We start from the raw sequence: 25,988 nt of genomic DNA on the forward strand, positions 1-25,988 counted from the left end.
TACTCGGGCTAGACCTCAAGAGCGCCTTCGACACGGTGAAGCACCTGGCCATATTGGACAAGATCAGCCGACTCGATCTCGGGGCGAGGTTCCACCGCTATGTCAGCAGCTTCCTGAATGGGCGCGAGGCGACGGTCAAGATCGACGGGGCAACGCCACGAACGGTCTGAATGGGCGGTGCGGGAACGCCGCAGGGCTCAGTACTTTCCCCTATGCTTTTCAACCTCGTCATGATTGGCTTGCCGGAGCGTCTCGATGCAATAGAGGGCATCAATCACACGATCTACGCAGATGACGTGACGGTGTGGACCACGGAGAACACGAGCGTCGGCGAAATGGAAGACCGGCTGCAGCGGGCCGTCCGGGAGGTGGAGCGGCACCTTGAAGGCACGGGACTCGTCGGGTGAGCCGACAAGTCAGAGATCCTACTCCACAGACCGCGCAAGAAAGGACCCCTCCCGCAGGGCGTGCTCGACGCCCGTCGTTTGGGCGTACACGTCACGACGAGGGAGGGGACCCTAATACCGACGGTGTCCAAATTGCGAGTGCTCGGCCTGTGGCTGGAAGAGAACAGTGCCAACCGCGAGCTGGTTTCCCGACTGCAGAAGAAAGTAGCCGCTGCCACGCACCTCGTGCGGAGGGTCGTGAACAAGAGAAAAGGGATGAAAGAACACAACGTGACGAGGCTGATACAGGCATATGCGCTGAGCCATATATCGTACGTTGCCGCGTACGCCGACTGGAACAGGAGCGAAACCGACAAGCTGAACGTGGCGATCCGCAGGGCGTTCAAAACTGCCCTGGGGGTACCCCAGTACACGCCAACCCACAGGCTCCTCGAGCTGGGCGTGCACAACACGCTCGAGGAGGTCGCCGAGGTGCAGAGAATCGCGCAGCTGGAGAGGCTGTCGGGCACCAGAACGGGAAGACGAATCCTTGACCTGCTCGGGATTCGATATCACGAGGCACGGGGACTGAAGGAAACGCTTTTACCGGAAGTCAGGGACGCCATACAGACGGAAAACATGCCGAAGAACATGCACCCGGTGCATGACGTGCAACGACGTAAACGCAGGGCGGTAGCAATCCTCGAGGAGCACGGAAGACGAGAAGGCGTCCTCTTCGTCGATGCAGCCAGGTACCCGCGGCCCGCCATTAACGTTGGTGGCGAAGAGGGACGACAACCACCACCGCCACTACAACAAAATGTGCGAGACGAACCGGAGATGCCAACACCACCATCACTACTACTACTACGACAAAAATGGCAGCAGCAAAAGCGCCAACATCAACGACACAGCCGGCCGACGGCGTCGGCGCCCGCCTTCTCCATGGCAGTCGTAGATATGAAGGGAAGGATACGAGTCACGGCATCAGCGAAGCTGCCGTCGGCCGAGGCAGCGGAGGAGATGGCCATAGCCCTCGCGGTACTCCACGGAAGTACGGAGGATAGCCTGATCATTAGCGACTCCAAATCAGCTATCCGGAACTACACCAAAGGTTGGGTGTCCGCGGATGTGGCGCGCATGCTCAACGCCAGAGTCGGGGACTTCGTGTCCGGCACGATTACGAACAAGGCCCTCAAATGGTTTCCCGCGCACGTCGGGGAGCTTGGCACCACCAAAGACAACAGCCGCGACAACAACGACAACAACAATACCAACGGCCGAAGACACACCGGCATTCCGCCCAACCACAACGAGCGCGCCCATCTCGTCGCGAGGCAGCTTACCCGCCGCGACGCGATCCCCCAGAGGGCAGCCGCCGCCGTTGTTGTGCGGGGCCCCAACGGAGGAGTTACCAACACAACCCAAATCGCGGCGGATGGAGCTGGGGGCCACGGGGACGCCAACCGCCACATCACGGAGTTTCCGGCCTCGTACCGAGAGGTTCTTGGTCACTACAAAAAAGAACGCAAGAAATATCCACAACCCCACGGGCGGCTGGACAGGTCCCAGGCAGTCGACCTGAGGCGGTTGCAGACAGGCACTTTCACCAACCCCTACCACCTGCACCGCCTGTGGCCCGCGCGGCACCCATCGCCCGGCTGCCCCTGGTGCGAGCACGAACGGGCTGATATGGCCCATATCCTTTGGGAATGTCAACGCCATGAGCAAGAAGCACCAAGAGGAAGGCAGAAGACAACATCAGGACCCTCTGAAGGCGGGCGCCTCACAGAGAGATGGCAAGCCGCCCTCCTTAGCGAGGCACCCGAAGACCAGGAGTGGGCCGTCCAGCGGGCCAGGGCTATTGCCGAGGATCTCGAGAGATTTTTCTCCGGCGATGGACCTTTGGCAGCCTAGCCCCGGGCACCAACAGCCATATCCGTTGGACATATAAAGTTTATTCCTATCCTATCCTACGCTCGAATGTGGCTGGGACTTGCATAGACCGAATGGCATAGTTTTAAATTGATATAGACCATCAGGGGTGACAAACGCGGTCTTCTCTCGGTCCCTTTCATCCACAGAAATTTGCCAATAACCAGACCGAAGGTCTATTGATGAGAAGTAGTTGGCACTGTGGAGACAATCGAGGGCGGCATCAATGCGAGGCAAGGGGTAGACGTCTTTTTTGGTAAGTCGGTTTAGATGAAGATAATCTACGCAGAAGCGCCACGTGCCATCTTTCTTTTTAACAAGCACAACGGGCGACGCCCAAGGGCTCGACGAGGGTTCAACAATGCCTTTGGCAAGCATCTTGTGCACTTCATCTTGAATTACCTTACGCTCTGAAAGAGAAACTCGATATGGCCGGCGATGAATAGGACTGGCATCACCAGTATTTATGTGACGCTTAACAATTGAAGTCTGGCCCAATTGTCGATTGTTGAGGTCGAAGATGTCTTGGTAGGAAACCAAAAGGAGACACAGAGCTGCTGCTTGTTCAGGCAATAGGTCCGCAGCAATCATGGGACTAAAGGTTGCATCAAGGCAAATAGCATCATGTGGACATGGTGAAGACTCGGAGCAGCCGTCTACGGAAAACGCCGTGACGTGGTCATCTCCTATAGCGCGCAGCGTTGCAATCGATATGCTTTGGGGTAGACCTTGCTTTGTTAGTCCAAAGTTGACGACGGGGAGGCATGACCGGTTATCGGCGGCGGTTACGATGGAGTGGGGCACAGTGATATCGCGCATCAAAAGGACATCAGGAACAGGAGTAGCGACGTAATTACCATCGGGCACAGGGAAAGATGATAGCAAATCGACGAAAGTCAAGGTTTTAGGCGGCAGGCGGACGAAGGTGGTCATACTAAAGTTGTTTGGCAGTTCAGCACTAATATGCGCGAGTAGAGGAAGTTAAAAGCAAAGGTTATCGGTAGAACAGTCGATCAAAGCTGAATGCGCCGTAAGAAAGTCTAGTCCGAGGATTAGGTCATGGGGACAATTGGTCAGCACTGTAAAAAGAACTGGAACGTGGCGGTCGGCGATACTTATCCGGGAAGTACACATTCCAGTGACGGCAACAGTGCTGCCATCGGCGACGCGTACGGCTCGTGTAGTAGCAGGCGTGAGAACCTTCTTCAGTCAACGACGTAGGTTATTACTCATTATGGACACCTGGGCTCCAGTATCTATCAACGCCGTCAAAGGGACACCGTCGACGTGGACATCAATTAAGTTCTGGTTCGTTGGGAGCTTCAATGGAGGATTTTGACACAACAAATGCAGCGCTTCCCCCAGGAACTGCATGGTCTAGTTTTCGTCTGGGAGGGTCCATAATTGGTCGATGACGAATAGCAGCGTGGCTGGGGCGACGGGGACCGACGGCGCTGAGGTGACGGCGAGCGAGCGGGACGACTGTCATCGATGGATACGTCAGAGGTAGAAGGCGAGGGTCGGCATATGGACGAGGAGACGGGGAAAAGTAGCTCGAATACGGCGATATCCAGGAGGTGCGGCAGTGGCGAGCGACGTGGCCAATGCGGTGGCAACGGAAGCAAATGGGCCTGTCATCCGGAGTTCTCCACTCTGTAGGGTTGCGGTATCTGGGAGGGGAATACAAATCGCTGCGAGGCGCAGCTGTCGGCACCAGTCGGGCGTCAGGTCGGGAGAGGGGGCAGGCAGCAGGAAAACCGAGGTTGGCAAATTGTTGCCGCACAACTTGCTGAATGAGGGAGATCGCCGGGGCTGGTTGGTCAACGGTGAGGTCAAGTCAGCGTGGATGAAACGGGGCAAGACTTACAGCCTCGAGCTCGCGGCAAACAATACGTATGACGGTCTCATTGGAGGGGGGCGAAGCGGTAAGGGCAACACAGGACGACGTCGCAGCCGTGTTAAGGAGCCGGGAGAACTGTGGAATGACGCGGCGGATTTTGGCGAGCTCGAAGCGGCGGCATTCCTTGACAATGACGTCGATGGTGGACACATTGTTGCATATCAACAAGTTGAACGCAGCATCGTCCGCGATCCCTTTGAGAACGTGGCCTACCTTGTCAACTTCGACCATGTTCTCGTCGACTTTCCGGCAAAGAGCGAGCACGTCCTGTATGTACAAGACATACGATTCAGTGGAAGACTGTACTCGGGTAGCAAGCTCTTTTCTTGCAGCCAGCTGCCGACCGGTCGGATTTCCAAAAAGGTTGCGGAGCTTCTCCTTGAAATCGTCCCAGCTAGAGATCTCCTCGTGTGTCAGGAACCAGACACGAGGTGTTCCGCCCAAGTAGAAGAGGACATTCGCTAGCATTACGATAGGGTCCCAGTGGTTGTTGCGGCTAAGAAGCTCATACATGCCGAGCCAGTCATCAACGTCAACATTATCTTGGCCGGAGAATATGCCAGGATCACGGGAAGTGGCAACAGTGACGTACGTTGTGGTTGGAGTCACAGTAGTAGCAGGAGACGAGGTGTCGTCACCGGGAGCCATGGTGGAAAGCTGGACGGTGCGGCCGCTGCGGAGCTCCGTGGTGAGGACGGGGAACGGCACGCTCCACCAAAATGTTACGTGAACGAAAGATTAAGTACTGGAGACTATTTACAAAATATATTTACAAAGGATAGCTGCAGCGCTGGCCAGTTCAGCCGACAGCTCGAGAGCAAAAAGCGCAGTTCGTCTTCTTCGTCTGGGCGCCTGCAGGCATCGTCCAGAAGAAACACGCAATATGCATGTATCAATATCTTGCGCACCTATTTCTTACATATTGGCTGTGCAGTCAGCCACCAAAGATATTATCGCACGACAGCTTTTCATATAAGGCATGGTCGTGTAGATGTTAACAAAGCAATCTTGTAGATAGATGACGACGTGGGCACTGAACGCTAGCGCAAGTGCTGATGTCGATATCTTGTGCACTGTTGTTACTTCAAAGATTAAAAAACTGTTGCGGCAGGCATACATTCATTAATCAAGCGTGTTCTTTATATCTGAAAAAGCATCCAGATCACTAACCTCTTGTTTCAAGCTTAATTTACGGCAGGCTGTTTGAGGTCATACTTGGACAGTCTGAGACGAAATGGTCAAGCAACACTGTGCCGCAGCCGAGGAGCGAGCGTTGCCACGTGTCTGAGTTTGTGACCTGTTGTGGCGTGCCCTATTCCTCCATCCAACACATTGGTTTGCGGGTGCGCACCGACGTGTGCTGTCTCATTCTGATTAGTCGGCAAGGCATGTCCTTTCTGTCTATAACATGCCGTTCTTGATCGTCCCTAGTGAAGCAGACATGGGAACACAATGCAATGGGGATATTATTACACGAAGCTGTATTAGCCTCTTCCCCCACTTTCTGGATGCTCTCTGCTAAGGTGGTTCCCGAAGGGTCAGAGCTCTAACTTGGGCTCACGTCAACGCAGCAGTTAACACTGGTACTTTATCAGTATATGGATGCAGAATGTTGAGACAGCATTGAAACTGGACCACGTGATTTACAAATGCAAACAAGTACATTGAGAAGCACTTTGTTCAGCAGAGTTCAGTTTTATGGGTGCCGCAAGTGTAGACTGAGAGATGTGCTTTCTTGTGAAAAAATGTACTGGTTCATTATGTGGTCTCTTGTTGCAAATGTTTCCTGAACAAGAGCACTAAATTAGCCCGAGGGGAGGGTTCTACAATCGCATTTTTTGTGTTAGCCAACATACTTTTGATTCCAAAAGCAACTATGTAGTAAGTTCCCCCTTCTCCTTTTCATTCCAGTTAGGCAGAAAGAAGTGGAGTCTTTATGTCCAGGTGTAGTCGCCACGCAATGCAACGTCAAAGTAGCCATCAAGTCTACATGCTGCAGCATCAAAGTCATCTCCAAGATGTTGCAGTGCACCGTCGAGATGGTGTCTCAAGGCACGCAAGTCTCTGGACTGGACAACGACATAGATAGTGCCGAGCAGCAGACGCAGTATTGTGCAAAAAGAAAAGGCAAGCGTGTTTTCTTCTTGCTCTTCCTTTCTAATGCCCCCTCGGGGGTGTTTGTGTCAGCAGGTGTTCGGTGTGTTGCAACACCACAGACAGGAGCAGAGGGGGGTTGAACCCTCTCGCGTCTAGCCGTGAGTGACTTAGCCGTGTCCGGGTAAACAGGGATCCTAAGGGTTGAGCCGATGCTGGGTGTTTGGACCTTCATGGCCCCTTGGCGGAGGCAACACACCTCTTTGACCTCTGCTTCACGTATATGATACCCCCGGACTGCCCCACCCGGGGGAAATCGGTAGTTGCCTTTTCCTGTCCTCCTCTCCAATTCCATCTTTCTCGCTTTCAATCTTTCCTGTCCTTGACTCACTTCCTTTTACTTCTGGATTTCCAGGAAGCAAAGGTTAACTGTGTGCAATATGAATGAGTTTATTTTCTCCTGTTTACAACAGAAAGGAAGCAGAAGCTAAAGGCCATGTGGCCTGACAAAGGCTTCTGCTTGCACAACAATTCGGTACGCAGGCCGTACGCAGCAGCATTTGTCATTCAGACATAGCAAAATCAACTGGAGTGTCGCGACACAGAATATTATTTTCGTGAAACAGAAGATGTCTTACAAGAAGTATGAATGAGCGATAGAATACTCAAAGTACGATACATTTTGTTTCAGACCAACTACAACCTGAAAACAAAAGACTGACAATTTATACTGCGGTTTTAATCAGACAAACTCAATATTGTTCAGAATGAGAAAAGTTTTGTATGATTTATTCGAACATTCCATAATTTCATCTATCCAGTCCATAGTCCATATATCAAGTCTTGAGTATATACATTAGGAAATAGTGGCGTTGCATAGCTGGCATCCACAGGTATTCACCAAATCTTGCAGCATCCCACTGTTGGTCTCGGTGGTGGGTGGCTACCATCGCTGCTGAATATTCAAAGCGTGTCATGAAAATGCCTTCCCCTTCCCCCTCCCCCCACCTTCTAGATCGCTGTTTTTGCAGAGGGCACACAGCAGCAACTTTTCAATTCACACTCCAAAGGAATGGAGGAACATTTCCACGTTACCATGTCATGCACAGTGAAGGAACCACACCAAGATAGCTATCTCCATTCTGGGTGGCAAAATGCCTCGCAGAAAAAATTGGAAAAGATTACTACGCCTGAAAGATGCCAAGGGGGAACTCCTCATCGTACTCAAAACCACAGACCAAGCACAAAAGCTCACTGATCTAACCAGCATTGGTGATATCAACGTCTCAATTTCAGCACCCAGCTCACTAAACAAAAGCCGGGGGATGATATCAGAAGATTTCCTAAACTTGAGTGATGAACTCCTTGAAGGGTTCCAAGAGCAATATATCCAGTGGATCAATGAATGACTCTCCGAAAAATGACGAACAAATCTCATCAAACACGTGATACCTACCTTTGGTACCAATATTGTGCCTAGTTCACTCGACGCAGGGTATGTGAAAATCGACGTAAGAACGTACTATATCCCAAACCCGAGCCAGTACTTCAAGTGCCAGAGGTTCAGGCATTCATCACAATCATGCAGAGGTAAATCGACATGTGCAAAGTGTTGTGCCAGTGATCACCCGTCGGAGAGCTGTGATGCTCTGCCACACTGTACAAACTACAAAAGAGATCATCCAGCTTATTCAACGATCTTGGAAGAAAGAAAAGGAGATGGTAATTTCAGTCACGATGAAACAGATCTTTTATGAAGCAAGAAAAATGCTATGATAAATGGTAATTGCGACAACAAAAATGAGTGCTGTCGTCCTATGGTAATTGTATTTCAACATTTTGGCCATTTTATTTCGCACTCGTGTTGTTTTTCTTGTCTGCAATAAATTGACTGGCACTTGGATTAAACATGTTGGTACTTGGATTGCTCATGCTCATACACTGACGTGAGGTATATTTGTGCTGGCGCTGAGAATGAATATGTTGGCGCTAGTAATACGTGCTTGTCACTTAGATTAAATAGTGTGAAGCCAAGATTATTTCCTTAGCGTTCAGATTATTTTAGCTGGTGCTTGGATTAAATTGACCAGGAAGACTTGTAGTATGGCGCCACTGGCTCTTGGTGATTATTTTGTTTTTAAGAATACCTTTGTTTTGCTGTTATGGCAGTTTTCGTCGTTGGTCGATGGTTGAACTTGGCAAAGCAAAAGAAGGTGTTCATTTGTTCACTGGCTCGTTTGTTCATTGGTTTAGCCTTTCTGCTTACATTGAAAATTATCGGCAACGGTTTCTGCTCAACTTTTTTTTTTTTTGCTATTGGCAGGAGCTACTTCAGCCCTGAAAATGTAATTTCATTTCGTTTCATTTATTTTACTTTCAGTACCTTTCAGACATTACAGAATGGAGTGGGTAAAATTTACAAACAAGTTCAAATACTGTCACCTTCCGTTAATTCGACCCTGACAGGACTGACGAAATTGTTACCTGGGGGTTAAATTAAACAAGATGCAGAAATAGCGTCAAAACATGCCACTGATTCACTTGGCAGTATTTGCCCGATTCTAACATGCCTCGAATCAAATGGGCGCCTGCTTTCTATGTGTATGAAGTAGAAAACTATCGTAGAGATTACAAAAGCACCAGATTTTTCACTTCGTAGTATTCATTTCGTTATAACCCGTTTCATTATAATGGGGTGTGACTGTGAACATACATTCAAAAGATGAGCGACCCCACATAGAAAGTAGATCATTAGTAAATGCCATAAGCAGAGTTTCACGAGAGTGATGCGGATGAAATACGTGCTGGTTAGATGCAAAAAAAGAATTTGATTCCAAGAAATTAACCACACTGTAGTAAATAACATCTTCTAGTAGTTTGCAAGCAACTGAAGTTAATGAGGTCAAACAGGCCGGTAATTGAGTGGATTGCAAACATCACAGGATTTCTGCACAGGTGCCACCTTGGCCACCTTTCAGTCATCGGGTAGCATGGCATTCTGCAAAGACTTCATGAAGATACAAGACAATAATGTTTGTGAATAAGTCTTTCTATCTTTAAAAAAAATGTATTTAATCTCGTCAGCACCAGAAGAAGACAAGAATCTAGCATTCACAATTAATTGACAGATACCCTCCAAGTCAATCAGTATGGGTTTCATAAGCACATAATTTGGCACAGGAGTGTCAGGAAATCTTTTCAGTGTGTTACCCGGGTACTGTTATGAGAAAGCATTGTTTGAATCACTGCAACATTCCTCATGCCGAAGTATCTCGCCACACTGTGATACTATTAAAACAACATCGTTACTTTCATATATTTTTACAGCATTCCAAAATCTGTGCAGGTTTATTACTAGAAGGTTAGGCAGTGTATTACGAAAGAAAATATGCTTTGCGCTTCGAAGTGCTTGTTTATATTCTGAAGTGACAGACAGATAAGCAGACCATTTGATCAGCACTTTGGCTGCTTTGCAACGGCTGAAGATTCGCTTTTTTGTTTTGTAGATGACTCAAAGATAAGTTGAACCATGTAGTGCATTTAGAACCCAACATTCAATGGATAGGGATGTATTTTTCAACGAGGGCATTTACTTTGTACTTCAAATGATGCCAATTTGCATTAACAGACTGCTCCCATAATTGTGGAAAGAATGTGTCTGCAAAGTATTTGAGTTCTGCATTCCATCATGCTCATGGACGACATGCTCATCCTACCTTATGCACTCTGATTCATACATAGGACTTCAATGTTGATTGCGAGGTGTCTTGTAAAGGCAGTGACAGTGACCAAGTCTTACTTGTGGAACACTAATTATCCAGATAAAGTAAGTAATTAGAGAACATGAATTTTTATTTGGGTTTTTAAACTAACAAATTTATAGCAAAATTGTAGTTTAGGTTTTCAAACCAGCAACATATAGCAAATAAATTGCATTTGCACTAAAGCCTTATAATATTTGTGAATAAGTCTTTCTATCTTCAAAAAAATTGTATTTAATCTCGTCAGTGTTACTGACGAGATATAAGTAGCACTATAAAGTGTTACTTAGAAGCGGAATTTGTTGCACTTCTGAGAGCACTGAGAGGGTTAGTCTTATGTAGCGTGCTGACAGTGGCACAGTCCAGTGAGTCGATGACGCGCCGTGACATCGCAGTGGCTGTAGCATCGCACTGCCGGGATCAAAGTTGTGCACTCGGTCCTGGCCGGGGCGGTCACGTTTCAGTTGGGGCACCCTGCATTAGGTGCACGTTACACAGCCCCAGGTAGTCAAAACTAAGCCTGGATCCCCCACTATTATGTGCTTCATAATCAAATAGTGGTTTTAGCACGTAAAACCCCACATTTTGTTTAGTGTTTTTTGTGTTAAATGAGCTACCTTTCCTCATCTCTCACTGGATTATGTGGCCTTTGCCTGTTTGACATTACAGGTGGCGCTGCCTTCTATGGTGGACTGTGCACGAGTGTGAAAGTGGCATGCTCCGAGGATGTGGTGGTGAAGAGGGAGCCCGTGTGGACGACCACAGAGGCTGCAGAGATAGACTCGGATGTCCAGGATGACGTAGAAGAGTACCTGGTGGAAAAAACCTCTCCACTCACAGACCGCACAGGTGAGTGATTGATGAAACATCTCATGTGAGGAAGTGACGAAACTATTGAAAATAGAGTAGAAAGAAAAAAAATGTTACGAATAAGAAAATACATTTATGCATGACCTCAGGGCTCGGGCGTTAAAGGAAATCGTAAAACACATTGCTCCTTATAAAATCAAGGAGCCTCCTGCAGACAGGATTACTGTTATGTCTTGCCGGCCTTGCGCACCTTTTGTTTCTAACTCTGACTCCTCCGAAACACAAGTTGACTGCGCCAACAGCGCCCGTCTGCATCCGCAGGTGTCTGATGTGTTGTGACATCACGTACCCGAGCACGTGACGGTTGGACCCTCCCGCGTGTAGCCGTGTGCGGCTTAGCCGTATCTGGGGAAAGGGGGATCTTGGTGGTTGAGTCGATGCTGGTGTTTAGACATTTAAAGTCCCTCGGCGGAGGCAATGCACCTCTTCAGTTTCTGCTTCACATGGATGGCACCTCCTACCACCTGGAGGAAACCGGCAGCCGCCTTTTCCTGTCCTCCTCCTCAATCTTTTTCCTTTTTCTGTTGCTGTTTTCTTCTTTCCTGTCTTTTTTCCCTTCTCACTTTCAAATTTCTGGGCAGCAAGGGTTAACCTCGGGTATTTTATATTAGGTTATAGCGGCAATGCTTGGCTGGCGTCTGTAGGTATTCTAACTTTGTAGCGTTGCCTTGTTGGGCTTGGTGTTGGGTGGCTACTATCGCCGCTGAATTTTTCAATTTTATATGGAAAATGCTTTTTCCCCACAACCTGATCGCTCCCTGAAGAGGGGGTGCATCGATCAAACATGCACTTTTTTTTATGCAGCCGAAACAGTCTTTTCCAAAGTACCACCTTGTACACAGTCAGCGTGAAACTAGGACAGTCCGAATGATCTCACCATTTCTTGTAACCATATGTTTCACAGAAGCAATCGGCCCAGGTTATAAAGTAACGAAGATGGGAAGCAGCGGTCTTCTTCTTGAAGTTCACAACAAACCACAGTACGACAAACTCTCGAAACTTGTAACATTTGGGGACATTCCCCTTTTAGCGGGCCCACACAGGTCAATGGACGCAGTGCGCTGTGTCATCTCGGAAGATGACCTCCTAGAACTCAGTGAAAGTGAAGTACTTGAAGGATGATAAGACCAAGATGTCGTCAACGTGCAAAGGGTAACGATAAGGCGAGATGATAAGCAAATACCTACCAAGCACATAATCATTACTTTCGGAACCAGCAACATCCCTGATTCAATCGAGACCGAATATAGTAAGCTTCATGTACGACTGTAGATTCCAGATCCGCGCCGATGCTTGAAGTGTGAGTGTTTTGGGCATAGGCCTCAGAGCTGCTGAGGGCATGCTACTTGTGCAAAATGTGCATCAAAAGACCATTCCTCAGACATCTGCACTTCTGCAACCCATTGTGCCTATTGTGAGACCACCCCGCCTATTCGTGATCGTGGCCGTCACGGAATAAAGAAAAAGAAATAATAGAACTCAAGGTCAAACTAAGCATTGCCTTTCCAGAAGCGCTTAAGCGTTTTTCTGTCCACAGTCGCTCCACTCCTTCCTACATCGATGTGGCGAGCCGGCGGTCAGCGTCACAACCTGCGATGGCTGCCCGAGTCATGCAGAGTGTGACGGCGGTTACGCTATCAGCTCCCCTACCATGAGCCGTCAATGCTGTTCTGCCCCCTACCATGAAGGGACAGCAGACCTTTGGGCCTGCTGGTCCCAGGGCCACTGCTCATGAAGACCGGCCCAAAAAAGCCCCAAGTGTGCCCTGTGAGCAGGTGTCATCCTGCGTCTCTAAAGAGGCGATGGATGCAAGCAGCACTACTCCTGTGTCCCAGATGCCGAAGGAACAACGTAGCTCTGTATTTATCTATCTATCTATCTATCTATCTATCTATCTATCTATCTAAATGACTTCAAGAAGGTTGGCAGCATTATCTATGTGCAGTGTAAGGTTTGTAGAACTTTTTAAATGCGAAGCATTTCTTGGCAAACATTTGCTACTTTGACAGTATCTGTCTGTCTGTCTCTCTGTCTGTCTGTCTGTGTCTGTCTGTCTCTGTCCGTCCGTCCGTCCGTCCGTCCATCCGCCTACGACGTCCGTCCGTCCGCCTACGACTTTGTGCTCTCTTGGTCATTTCGTTAACTTGGTATGTACCAAAATTGGCATACCATGACAAGAACATATGACGAACATAAATGATATGTCATGTCTTAGGTGTTGCTAAAGGGACTCCTGAGGACTCATGACATGAGTGTCATGACATGCGTGTCATGTAGTTCATGAAAGAGCTGCCTACGCCTTGGTGCTCTCATGGTCGTTTCGTTAACTTGGTAGGCTCCCCGCACACTGCTTCGCATAACATCGATTCCCACAGGGCGTGGGATCTGCCGGCTTTTAGGGGTGCAGCACCTTAGGGCCGAGCCTTGTCCCCCCCTCGTCGTCGTCTTCGTAGTCGTGGTCTGTAGCTCTGGTTTGCATGGAGTCCGCTAGGAACGCTGCAGTGCACAAGGGCGTTCGTTCCCGACGCACGCTCTCTTTCTCTCTTCAGCCATGGATGAAAAGGCGAGAGTAGCGGCTCAACTGCAAGCGGAGTTGAGAGCTCGCAAAGCTGCTGCAGCACGGCGACGCAGACAACACGCGGACCCAGAGTCTAGGGCGCGGGAAGCTGCAGCAAAACGGCAACGCCGGCAAGCGGACCCGGAGCTGAGGGCTCGCGAAGCTGCAGCAGCACGGCAACGCCGCATGCGGACCCGGAGCTGAGGGCTCACAAAGCTGCAGCAGTATGGCAACGCCGGCAAACGGACCGGGAGCTAAGGGCTCACAAATCGAGCATCGGCGCCACCAACCTCAGGTAGAGAACGCTTCCGGCGTTTTGCCACTGCTTCCTGCTCACTCGCCGCCTCTGGGGCCGCTTGCTGGCGTCGCGCTTGAACCGAGCATCGGCGCCACCAACCTCAGGTAGAGAACGCTTCCGGCGTTTTGCCGCCGCTTCATGCGCTCTCGCCGCCTCTGGGTCCACTTGCCGGCGTCGGGGAATTCACGGTTAACCGAATGATCCCCCAGTGCTTCGCCCACTCATCATCATTCACTTCGTGGATATGCGGTGTTTTTTTTTTTCTCTTGACACACACCACAAAGCACTTCCAATATGGCTACACAGATAATGTATTGGAATGTGAGAGGTCTAATACACAATCTTGATGACATTAAGGAACTCCTACACAAGTTTAACCCAAGGGTGCTATGTGTGCAAGAGACACACCTCAATTCTACATACCCAAACTTTCTGCGGCATTGTGCCATTTACCAGAAAGACTGCAACGACGCTTTCGACTCATCGGGCGGTGTTGCCATAATAGTTGATAACGGTGTTGCCTGCCAGCACTTGCAGATTAGTGCTTTTTGATAAGCTGTTGACGATTACGTCTTTATACATCCCGCCCAGCTATCAACTCTCCATAACAGAATTTAAAGCTTTATTGCACAACTTGCGGAGCCCTATGTTGTTGTTGGACACCTAAATGCACATAAGACCTTGTGTGGCGACTCTCGATGTGATGCCAGAGGGCGCCTGATAGAAAATTTCCTTTTATTTACAGGTACATGTTTGCTAAGTAAGAAAGGACCAGCCTTTTACAGCGTCCCAAACAAAACATTTTCATGCATTGATTTGAGCATTTTATCAAGTACTTGGAGTGGAAGGTGGTTCAGAATCCATACGGGAGAATCCGTACCATTTTCCGATTATTTTAAATTAACAAAAGAGGATGAATGCTCACCAGATGTGCCCCAGTGGAAAGTCGACTGAGCGGACTGGCAGCGATAAAGAGAGGTGACATATTTGACCTGGAATGACATTCGTATGCTTAGCATTGACATTGCAGTTGCACATTTAACATCATTTATTGTCAATGCAGCGTCAATATGTATCCCGCAAACCAATGGATTGCATTCTCAAGTTCCCTGGTGGAACGATGAATGCAGGGAAACATGAAAGAAACGAAATAAGGCTTGGAATCACCTCCATGACTCTCAGACTACAGAAAACCTTATCAGCTTTAAGAAAGTCTGAAGTTAGACGAGTGCACCGCCATGCCAAAAGGGAAAGTTTGGAAAAATTCATCTCTAGCATTATTCTTATATAGATGAAACAAAAGTCTGGAACAGGGTAAACAAAATAAAAGGCTGCAAAGCTCATCTTCTACCTTTATAAAGTAAACACACGAGGAGAGACTCTTGAGGACCAGGCTGATTGTGTAGGAGCACATTTCGAGCACCTTTCCAGTACCTCCCACTACAGAGATACAGTTAAACCTGCTTATAACGAACCTCCATATAACGAATTCCTGGATATAACAAAGTTTTTCTATGAAGCACATGCATTAGAGACCTCTACGTAACGAAGTGGTAGCGGGAGACCTCCTCGATATAACGAATTTTCCCCTGCGACAACCTAGAGATTTCGCCCCAAATTTTGTCATTTTTGCGGGAGCAGCAACCGGAAGCACCTTCTCGGCCGCGACGGAACGCAAAGCGAGCGCACGTGTGCGTGCGTGCGTGTGCGAGGTGGGCCTGCATCCCTTGACCCGGCGATCTTGCCGCCGCGGGCGTGACCTTTCCCCCTCCTTTCATTCAAACCTGATCCTGCCGCTTGCTGCAGCTGGCCTAGCCCGCCAAGCCAGCACTCTCCTTTTCCAGTTGATGTTGCCGACGCGCTGGTACACGCTGCGACACATCACACTCGATGAGCGTGGACACGTGCTGTCAAACGCTGGCGGTGTGTGGAAGCGCCGCAGGAGAAGCGAGTGAAGTGACCTTTGTGCTGTTGTCTATCGCTTCAACACAAACTGAGCGCCGAGAACACACAGCACGCACAAAGCTACGAGCCGCCGATGCACCTACACTGCTAGACTCTGCCCCAACGCAGATCGCTCTCAAGATACGGCCCGAGCGACCGCACGCCACTGCACAGTACGCAGTTGATGCCAGAGTACAGTACAACACCGCCCCGCTATCCCTCCCCCCTTGCTCCCTTCCTGGTGCCTCGAGCGCAACGGAAGAAGGCGCGCTTCCTCCCTGCTTTTCTTGCACGTGCGAGATTTAGACGCGGTCGTTGGCTCTCCTCGCACGTTTTCACTCGTAGATACAGCATACGGCGCGCAGCGACTGCGTTATCGCCCTTGGACTTTATACGAAATATCTATGAGCCAAAACCAATTAGGGCCCCAACGCGTCATAGACACCATCTTTATATAGCAAATACGGATCTCAAGGGCCATACTTTTGCTGGCGGAAACCGAAAATACACCATTGTTGTCGCCCCCAGCACTTTGGGCGGCCAATGCCATCGTCAAGCCACCAAGCCATGCAACATGAAAAGTAAAAATGGCCGCTCGAGCCGGCGCGGGGTGGCAGTTCGCAACGTATGATGCGGGAACGGTCCCGCAGTTGCGACGCAACAGCGGGGTTACCAATGCATTGGGTTCTATGGGAGCTGTGCCGGGACCGGCCGAAAACGACGTAATAGCCATGAAAACGAAGCCCCCGGGAATGTAACAACGGGGTTCTACTGTAACACTATACGACGCTACGACACCATCGTGATGCTCGCTCTTCGTTTCCGATGCCTCGCACTTGTGCGAAACAACACGCGTCCACGCATCCGGTACCTGGTGTGACATTCTAAGGATGAGTGCTTCGACGAAAACGGAAAACGGGTGCGCGTTACAATTGAGGGCGCGTTACAATCGAGTAAACATGGTAAGCGTTTCTTTTTCGAATTTTCGTGCCGAACCTGTATATAACGAAATCCTCTTTATAACGAAGTTTTTCGGGAATTTGTCAATTTCGTTATATCCAGGTTTAACTGTACATTTCTAAAATACCAGTCACACGCAGAGTGACATCCCCTGAGTTGGAAAGGCACAACCACTGAAGCATACGATCGTCCATTTAGCATTGCAGAGTTTCAGGTTTCACTGAATTGTTGCATCAAGTCCACTCCAGGAAGTGACAGAATACTATATGAAATGATCAAACACTTACATTCTGAAGCCTACACAACACTACTGTCACTCTTTAACTGCATATTCTATGCTGGCTACATTCCGTCCGCCTGGAAAGAAGCAATCTCAATTCCTATTCTAAAAGAGGGCAAGGACCCTTCCTCGGCCAGTAGTTATAGGCCTATAGCTCTGACAAGCATGCCTATGCAAACTCCTTGAGAAAATGATTAAGTGGCGCCTCATCCATTTTCTTGAAGGTAACAAAATACTCGATCCCTTACAGTGCAGTTTCAGGGAAAGTAATTCCACAACAGTTCACCTTGTCCGCATCGAGACAAATATTCGTGATGTGTTTGTGCACAAACAGTTTTTCTTGACAGTATTTTTAGATATGGTAAAGGCATACGACACAACTTGGCGTTTTGGAATCCTCCGTGAGGTACCTGGGTGGAATGGAAGTTTGACGCAACTTACTAAATGTGATTCAGAGCTACCTTTTTTATCATATGTTCCGTATTAGAGTTGGAAACGTCCTGTCTGTAACACTTACGCCAGGGGCCGGTGTACGACAAGGTGGTGTGCTGAGCTGTACTTTCATCATCATCATCAGGCTATACTTATGTCCACTACAAGACGAAGGCCTTTTACGCCAATCTCCAATTACCTCTGTCTTGCGCTAGCTGATTCCAACTTGCGCCTGCAAATTTGCTAACGTTATTAATTGTTAAACTGAACTTGCTCCAAACTGTCATACCACGTACAGTGTTTTATTCTGTATATGCGGATGACATCCAAGTGGGTTACAAATCTTCTAGTCTTACCATCTGCGAGCGACAAGCACAGCTTGGCTTAAATAAGTTGTCTAAGTGGGCGGACGAGAATGGATTTAAACTCAACCCTCAAAAAAGCATGTGCATTCTCTTCTCAAACAAGAGAGGCATACTGCCTGACCCCGCTACTGATCTTAATGAACAACGGCTATCTGTCAGCCACGAACATAAATTTTTAGGAATTTCTTAGACTCCAAATGAACTTTTGTTCCCCACCTCGGATATCGGAGAACGAGGTGTCTGAAACAATGAATTTACTGAAGCTCATTTCCCGGATATCTTGGAGAAGTAACAGGAGATGCCTTTTGAGCTTCTACAATAGTCTTGTACGGTCACGCCTCGACTATGGAGCTATAGTATATAACCCTATTGCACCTTGTGCTTTGAAGATGCTAGATCTCGTTCACCACTTGGGTATATGCCTTGCTACAGTTGCTTTCAGGATTAGTCCCATAGAAAGCCTGTATGTGGATTCTAAAGAATGGTCTCTACATCTCCAAAGGACATACAGTAAAATCTCGTTACAACGAACTTCGCGGGACCGCCGAATTTAATTCGATAATTTGAATTATCGTTGTACTGAAAAATCAATATTTCCATGTCGGTAATGCAACACAAGAACAAAAATTACATACCTTTGCAGCAGATGCGCGTAACGTACGTAAATAATAAACGAGAACGCTGAGCACAGTTTAACTACAATTTATTGCTTGAAGAAGTCTGTAATCTTCTTCTGCGGAGTAGACAGCACGCGCTGCAGGATGAACGCCTCTACATCCTCGACCTTCCTCTGAACGTCATCGGGGACATCTTTACAGCGCCCAAGGAATAATCGCGTCTTTTCTAGAAAAACTAAAACATCTGAGCTGGAAACACTTTGTTCTTCTTCATGTGTTGATTCAGTGTCGGCATCGTCTTCGTCACTACTGCAATCGTCTTGCTCTAGCACTTTATTCACGATGTCCTCATTGGTGAGCTCTGTCGATGTAGCCACCACGCTGTCGCTGTCAATGTAATCGTCGAAGGTCACCGCGGTGTCGACGGGGAGCTTCTCAGTAAGCTCATCCCAAATCTCTGGGTTGAGCTCCTGTGTGTCCTCGCAGTCGCAGTCTTGTGGCGTAGGTAAAGCCTTTAAAAGGCCTGCCTTTCGCCAGCAGTTGCTGATCGTGCTTGCCTTCACGTTCCGCCACAACCATGTCAGCATTTCTGCAGCTTGACGTATGTTTACCTGTGTGGGCAGCTTCAGTCGAATATTGATCAGGAGGTGCTGCACAAGACGCTTCCGAAATTCGGTCTTCACGCATCTGTTGATGCCCTGGTCCAAAGGTTGGAGCAAAGAAGTGCAATTGGGGGGCATAAATTCAAGCTTTACATTGGTCAATCGCACGTTCACGATATGCGCCGAGCAATTGTCAACGATGAGAATTTTTCTGTCTTTCTTCTTCATTGTGTCGTCGAGCTGCAGCAGCCACTGAGTGAACAATTCTCGCGTGATCCACGCTTTTTTGTTGGCTCTGTAGTCGCAAGGCAACGAGACGTTTTCCAAGCAGCGCGGCTTGGCAGACTTTCCAATAACTAGCGGTTTGAGTTTTTCCGTGCCAGTGGAGTTGCAGCAGAACAGAACCGATACGCGGAGACGCGATTTCTTTCCGCCCTTGCACTTGTCACCATTGAAGTTCATTGTTTTATCAGGCAACAACTGATAAAAGATCTGTTGAAAACGTCGTCTGGAGAGAAAGACTCGACGATCTCTTGAAAGCGCTCGTTCCGCCAGGCAACCGCACTCTCGGCATCTGCTGCCTTTTCTTCGCCACAAGCAACTTGCCACGTAATGCCATTCCTTTGCCGGAAGCGGTAAAGCCATCCGGCACTTGCATCGAAACCGGAGATGTCTAAAGCGGCCGTGAACTGTAGCGCCTTCTCTTGAATAATCGGGCCTGACAAGGGCACATCGTTTTGTCTGGCATCCATAAACCACGTGAGGACGGCGTCGTCGACGTTCTGGTAGTTTCCAAGCCGCAACCGTTTTCTTGAGGGAGCCAGCTGTGACTCTCGATGCAATTTCATGATCTTTTCCCGATCCTTGAGCATCGTTGCCATTGTTTTTTTGTTTTTTTTATTTACACGATACTGCAGACCTCGTTGGTCCAAGCAGGATGGGCAAAAATAAAACAAAATATTCGGAACGCCAAGAAACAATACTGCAAGTCAATAAAATACAGGGTTATTCACTAACAGCAGACAGGCAGAATATGGAAAACATGAATAGGACACAATTTATACAATGTTGGCAATGGAATTCACAAAATTTTCACTTTGAAACACATCTTCTGGTAATGAATTCCATTCCGTGATTGTTCGCGGGAAATATGAATATTTATATTGGTTAGTCCGAGCAAAGTAAGGGGCTAAGGTGAAATTATGTTTGTGGCGGGTTTTCCGTGTGACTGAGGGCGTGACGTAAGGGTTTGGAGAAATTCCAAATTTCCTATGAAGAAGAGAATGAAGAAAGCTTAATCGAGAAATTTTTCGTCTTATGTGGAGGGGCTGAATTTGGTTAGCTACCATTAGAGCAGATGGAGAGTCAGTACTTCGAAATTTGTTGTAGATGAAACGCACTGCACGTCTCTGCACTTTTTCCAGTTCTGTAATGTCTTTTTGGTATGTGGATCCCAGACTATTTCTGCATATTCCAGTTTCGGCCTGATGAGAGATATATATGCCAGTTTCTTAACGTTGCTTGGTGCTCCTTTAAGTTTATGCCTCAAGAGGCCTAAGTTTCGTTTTGCAGATGACGTGATATAATTAATGTGGTCAGTCCAACTAAGCTGGGAATTAATGATAACACCTAAGTACTTATAACACGTAACATCAGAAATAGGTCTGTTTTCAAGAGAATAGTCAAATTTTAGTGGCATTTTCTTTCTTGTTATTCGCATGGATACCGTTTTTTCTGTATTAAGAATCATTCCCCATTTGTCGCACCAGTTCAGGACATCGTTTAGTGCAGTATTAAGCAAGGCTTGATCAGAAGGTGAGTAGATCGGTTTAGAAAGCATGCAGTCATCAGCAAACAGACTAATATCAACACTGGGATCTATAGCAGAAACTATATCGTTCACATACACTAAAAAAAGTAAGGGGCCAAGTACACTTCCTTGGGGAACACCTGAGGAGACGGGAGGGGTGAGGAACAAGCGCCATCAACTTCTACAAATTGTGTACGGTGTTTCAAATAGGCGGCAATCCAGTTGATGAGGGCTAGAGGAACCCCAATTATCTTAAGCTTGAGGAGCAATTTATTGTGCGGAACCTTATCAAATGCCTTACTAAAATCAAGAAATATTGTGTCTACTTGTCCTGAGTTATCTAAAATGGCACTGAAGTTGTGAATGGTCGTAACTAACTGTGTGATAGTAGAAAATCCTTTTCTGAATCCGTGCTGGCAGGGGCTTAAAGCTGCCTTAGTTTTTAGTATCTGAAGAATGTGATCAGCGACAATGTGCTCAAGCATCTTACAACAGGTGGATGTAAGGGAAATGGGACGATAGTTCCTCACACACAACCGGTCTCCTTTCTTATAAACAGGAACAACTTTCGCTGTAAGCCAGTCAGAAGGCAACGAAAAAGATGATAATGAGACACGAAAAATTATAGTTAAAAAATGTGCAAGAGGCTCTGCATAGCGGCGCAAGAATACATTTGGGACATTGTCAGGACCAACAGAACATTTGGGGTCTAATCTTAGCAACATTTCAACTACACCTTCGTAGGACACAAAGACTTCATTATCAACCGATGGATCGCATTGAAACTCAGGGTCATCATCTTTAGAAAACACGGAGTGAAAGTAAGTATTAAAATGTTCAGCAATAGATTTGTGACATGTGACAACACTTTCGTTAACAAGAACCTGATCTATAGACTTATGAGAGTCACGAAGGTGACTCCAAAATTTCTGGGGGTCATTTTTTATAAATTGTGCAAGGCTTTCGTTAAAATAATGTTGTCGAGCTGATTTGATACTGGATGACAGTTCAGCTTTAAGGTTGTTCAAGCTACTAGAATTAGCAATATTTTTCCGCCTGAGACGCTTAACCTTTCTTTTTAAATGAATAATATGCCGACTAATCCAGGGATTTACTTTTTTTAAGCGCTTTTTCTTGTTGGGTATAAAGGTACTGAGGCAGTATTGACAGTGATCTTTAAACGTGTTCCACAATTCACCTATGCTGTTACCCGAGAATGTGTCCAAAGCAAGTTCCAGGTAGTCTAATACTGATTCATCTTTTGCCTTTGAATAATCTTTTATGGTCTTATACTTCCTTGGTTGTGCTTGTTGGCCACGCGATAAAGAAAAGGACACAGCTACGAGGTTATGGTCTGATATGCCCTCATGTACAACGGAAGAAACGTCTGAATAACACCGGTCGAGGAACACGAGATCAAGGATCGAACTCGACGAGCCATGAACTCTGGTTGGTTCAGTCACAACTTGATGTAGGTTATGCGTGAGCATAATATCAGAAAGAATTTCAGAGTTTTCTGAAGTTCCAATGTTTTCATTGACCCAGTCAATGCCAGGAACATTAAAATCCCCAACAAGAATTATCGGCGTTTTTCTAATTATGCACATGCGGTCTTGCAGTCGGCGCAGGTAATCTGATTCTGCAGATGGTGGCCTGTACACGCCACAAAGAATAAACGTGTGTCCTGAGTATGTTATTTGGAGGAAAAGGCTCTCATGATTATCTAACTGATCTAACAAAATTGCCTGAATACTACTTTTTAACATTATCGCCACGCCCCCTCCACGTGAGGCTCTGTCACGCCTAAATATAGTATATGAAGGCGGAAAAATACAGTCATCGGTAATCTCAGAATGAAGCCAGGATTCAGTTATGACAGTTATATGCGGGTTATAAGTGTACAGCGCGATTTCAAGTGTTTCTGCTTTGTTAACTATGCTTTGTGCGTTTAAATTTAGGATACTGAGTTGACAAGGATCAGAGCTGCTGGAAACATTTTGTCAATTTGAAGTCGACGAAGATGGTAAGAGCTGAACTCGTTTATTTGCCGAGTCGTCCCAGACAAATGTTTGCATTCAGCTGCGTCAAAATTTGTTGACGGGGGAATATCACGCTCCCTGCACAAGTCCACTTGCTTTCTACCAGCATTCAGCTGCGTCAAAATGTCCACTTTTTCTTGAAGCGTAAACTGGCGTCGCTTCTTTTTAACGCGGGGGCCAGCAGAACTCATTGTCAGCAAAGCAACCACACAACACAATCACAGCACCGATAACTTCAAAACTCCTGCCGATCGCTACCAATGTGGTGACGCTAGGCCTACGACGTAGTAGGAGAGTCCGAACATGAATCAACGCCTCCTATAAAGACAATGCCTGGAACGTCGCTCTTTTTCCCATAGAGAGGTCCCTGCCGCGTGTTGTGACCAGGCGCCGTGCGAGAGCGCACGCCTACCTACCGCCTGGTCACGTGACATCATTGGCGTAGCAAACGGTGTAGCCGGGAGCAGCCGACAGGGCGCTGTCCGCCGGCTGAGAGTGCGAGCTCCCGCCGGCGTCCCTGGAAAAAAAAAACGCCGGCGTAGGTTTCAGCGCCGCTGAGGCAGCACGGAAATTTGCAGCTCTCCAGCAAATTTTTGTACTAAAACAAACTGAGCAGTGACTAAAAGCCCCGTAAGGTGACTCGCATGATCTCAGAACAGCGATAAAGAAACCACTTGAGTGTCATCGTCTACATATAGCAGTGGTGACCACGCGCGGTCGGCAAGGTGTCGTCTGCTCGCGACAAGCCAGCTGCTCGGCTCCCGGCCGCCGCGCGCCGGCATGTTTCTAAGGATCGCCCGTCAGGGGCGCTCGCCTACCTACTGGTGGGGGAGAGAAAAATCCGAGGGTAGGGCAGCGAGTTCGTGGCTCATTTTCCAGGCATTGTCTTTATAGGAGGCGTTGCATGGACATACGCAACGCTCACGCTGATGCTGATGCTGCTGGGGCTGTACCCGTTGAAACGGGTTCCCCAGCGCATGGCTGCTGCTGCTGCTGCTGCTGTGGATGATGATGATAGGTGTAAGCCTCAGGGATTCGGTACCGAAACTTCAACGGAACTTCGTAATAATGAAGCATCTTGGTGATTACGGGATTAAAATTACGTACGTTATTCTGAAATATTCGGTAATCTGAAATTCGTAGTACTGAAAGTTTTTTACATTGAAAGTGTAGGCATTTTGGCGGGGATTTTGAAAAAATTCGTAAATCTGAAAAGTTTGTTAATGTGGTGTTCGTAGTAACGAGATTTTACTGTATTTAAGTTTTTCCGACTCCCTGAAGGTTAATTCAGATATTCTGCATCTATGTCATTTTACTATTTGTGGCATGTCCACTGCCAGGCTGTTCAATAACCGCTCCGCTATCACAGCTCCATTGAATCTTCGTTTATAGGCACTGACAGATGACATAGGCGTCCCACTTCTAGAAAATGTTCTTATGGCTCCAACTCCTCTGCCCCCACCTTGGGAATGGCAGACCATTGAATACGATCTTTTTTATAGAATTATCAAAGTGGGCACTGGAGGCACATATACACTCCCTTTCTTTTAACTCTAGGAGAAATACTCCTGAGCAGAATACTGTACAGATGCTTTGAAGTCCTCTGCTGGTATTTCTTATGCAGCTCTCGGAGACTCATTTTCAACATCTGGGGCACTGAATCCACACACATATATCTTTACAGCGGCAGCATGCACTATACCATGGGTTCTCAAAGCGGGTTCCGCGGAACCTTGGGTTTCTGCAGGCCCCTCCTTGAGGTTCCGGGAGCCACTGATACATTTTCCCTGGTTCCATGCTCGCGAAGTGGCCAAGACTGCGAACGCGAGGTGCGCTCGATCCAAGCACCTCCATTACCCATTCCCGAGCTTTAAAAAACACCATCACAGAAACGTGCAAACGCGCAATAACTTCGCCAGCAGCTGGTAGCCACCCCGCCTCCAAAAACATTCGGTTAATTTGGCGATTTTTCTTAGGTCTCATGAAATCCGAATAACGAGGTTTAATTAACTGTACTCAAAGTAATGTCAGCACTAATTCTAAGATCTCAGGTGATGAAGTCTTATACTTAAGTGTCCCCATGTAATAAGCACTGAAAACTCTCATGCTTTCTCGGCATATGTCTTGGTTGCGAAGCTGTCTTGTATTGGCTCATAACGATTGCACCCAGTTTCGACCACGTGTGTTGCACGTCGCCATCAAAGTAGCCTGCCGAACACCACCGTTGGCCTCAAACATGTTGCACACTAGGCCTAGTCTCTCTATTTAAAGGGGGGGGGGGGGGGTTTCCTTGGCACTTCATGGAGCTTAGCAGGGTTCTCTGGGACCAACATGCCTGAGAACCCCTGCACTATACTCTCGGCTATTAGAACCATAAGGCTCACAAATCTCGCTCGAGGCATTGTGTTCACAGATTCACTAAGTGTAGTCAAAGCCCTAATTAGTTTACAGAAACATAAGAACTCCGTTTTATTACAACAGCAATTATATGGGCACTCCAAGTGCATTTCTGCCGTCGCCATGAGGTTCTGTATAAAGTCGAAAGGCAATAAAATCGTCACCGCATGCCGTACGCTGTGCGTGCGAGTGTAAGCTTACGAGGGGAGCCAGCAATCGCGGCTCAGTGTAGCGAACGCGAGGGAGGAAGGCAGGCCGGAAGCGCGCGGTCGTCTGTTGCGCGCGCGAGGCACGGGGACGAGGCGACGGAGGGGGGGGGGGGTGTGTTCTGCTCAGTCGGCTGCTACTCATAGCACGGCAGCGCTGTATCTTGAAAGCGGTCTGCGGTGCAGGCCAAGTGCGTGCCTGCGCGGGCCTCATCTTCAAAGCATACTGCGATAGGGATAGAGTGCACGCAGCAAGTGCCGGTAGCTTTGTATGCGCACTGCTTTCGATGTTTAGTTCGCGTTGAAGCGAGACGAGAGACTGCGCGAGGGTCAATTTGTCCGCTACTTCTGGCGCGCTTTCTCACTCCGGCGTTTTCACAGCGAGCTTCCGCGGTCATCGAGTGCGATGTGTTCAGGTTTACCTGTGCGCGCATGACACCGTGCTTGTCTATTTAGTTAGTAAGCGAATGTTTACAACTTTATACAGCCAAATAAACTACTATCCTTGCTTCGTATAGCTCTCTACTAATTTGCT

The 25,988-nt window shown here is 47.9% G+C and overlaps 1 protein-coding gene across 6 annotated transcripts in view; it reads left to right on the top strand.

Moving 5' to 3' along the window:
* Nucleotides 1-25,988, top strand: part of LOC119453913 (zinc finger protein 25-like) — a 50,055-nt gene that overhangs the window by 7,049 nt on the left and 17,018 nt on the right. For 3 of the 6 annotated variants that reach the window (XM_049667046.1, XM_049667047.1, XM_049667049.1), the window contains exons 2-3: nt 6,133-6,348; nt 10,746-10,925. In XM_049667046.1, the coding sequence (XP_049523003.1) occupies nt 6,133-6,348; nt 10,746-10,925 (396 nt within the window). Of the gene's footprint in view, nt 1-6,132; nt 6,349-10,745; nt 10,926-13,495; nt 13,799-25,988 lie in introns of all 6 variants that reach the window. The other 3 variants (XM_049667051.1, XM_049667048.1, XM_049667050.1) reach the window with 3 other exon arrangements.

The sequence above is a fragment of the Dermacentor silvarum genome, chromosome 5, assembly GCF_013339745.2.
Source record: "Dermacentor silvarum isolate Dsil-2018 chromosome 5, BIME_Dsil_1.4, whole genome shotgun sequence".
Lineage (NCBI taxonomy): Eukaryota > Metazoa > Arthropoda > Arachnida > Ixodida > Ixodidae > Dermacentor > Dermacentor silvarum.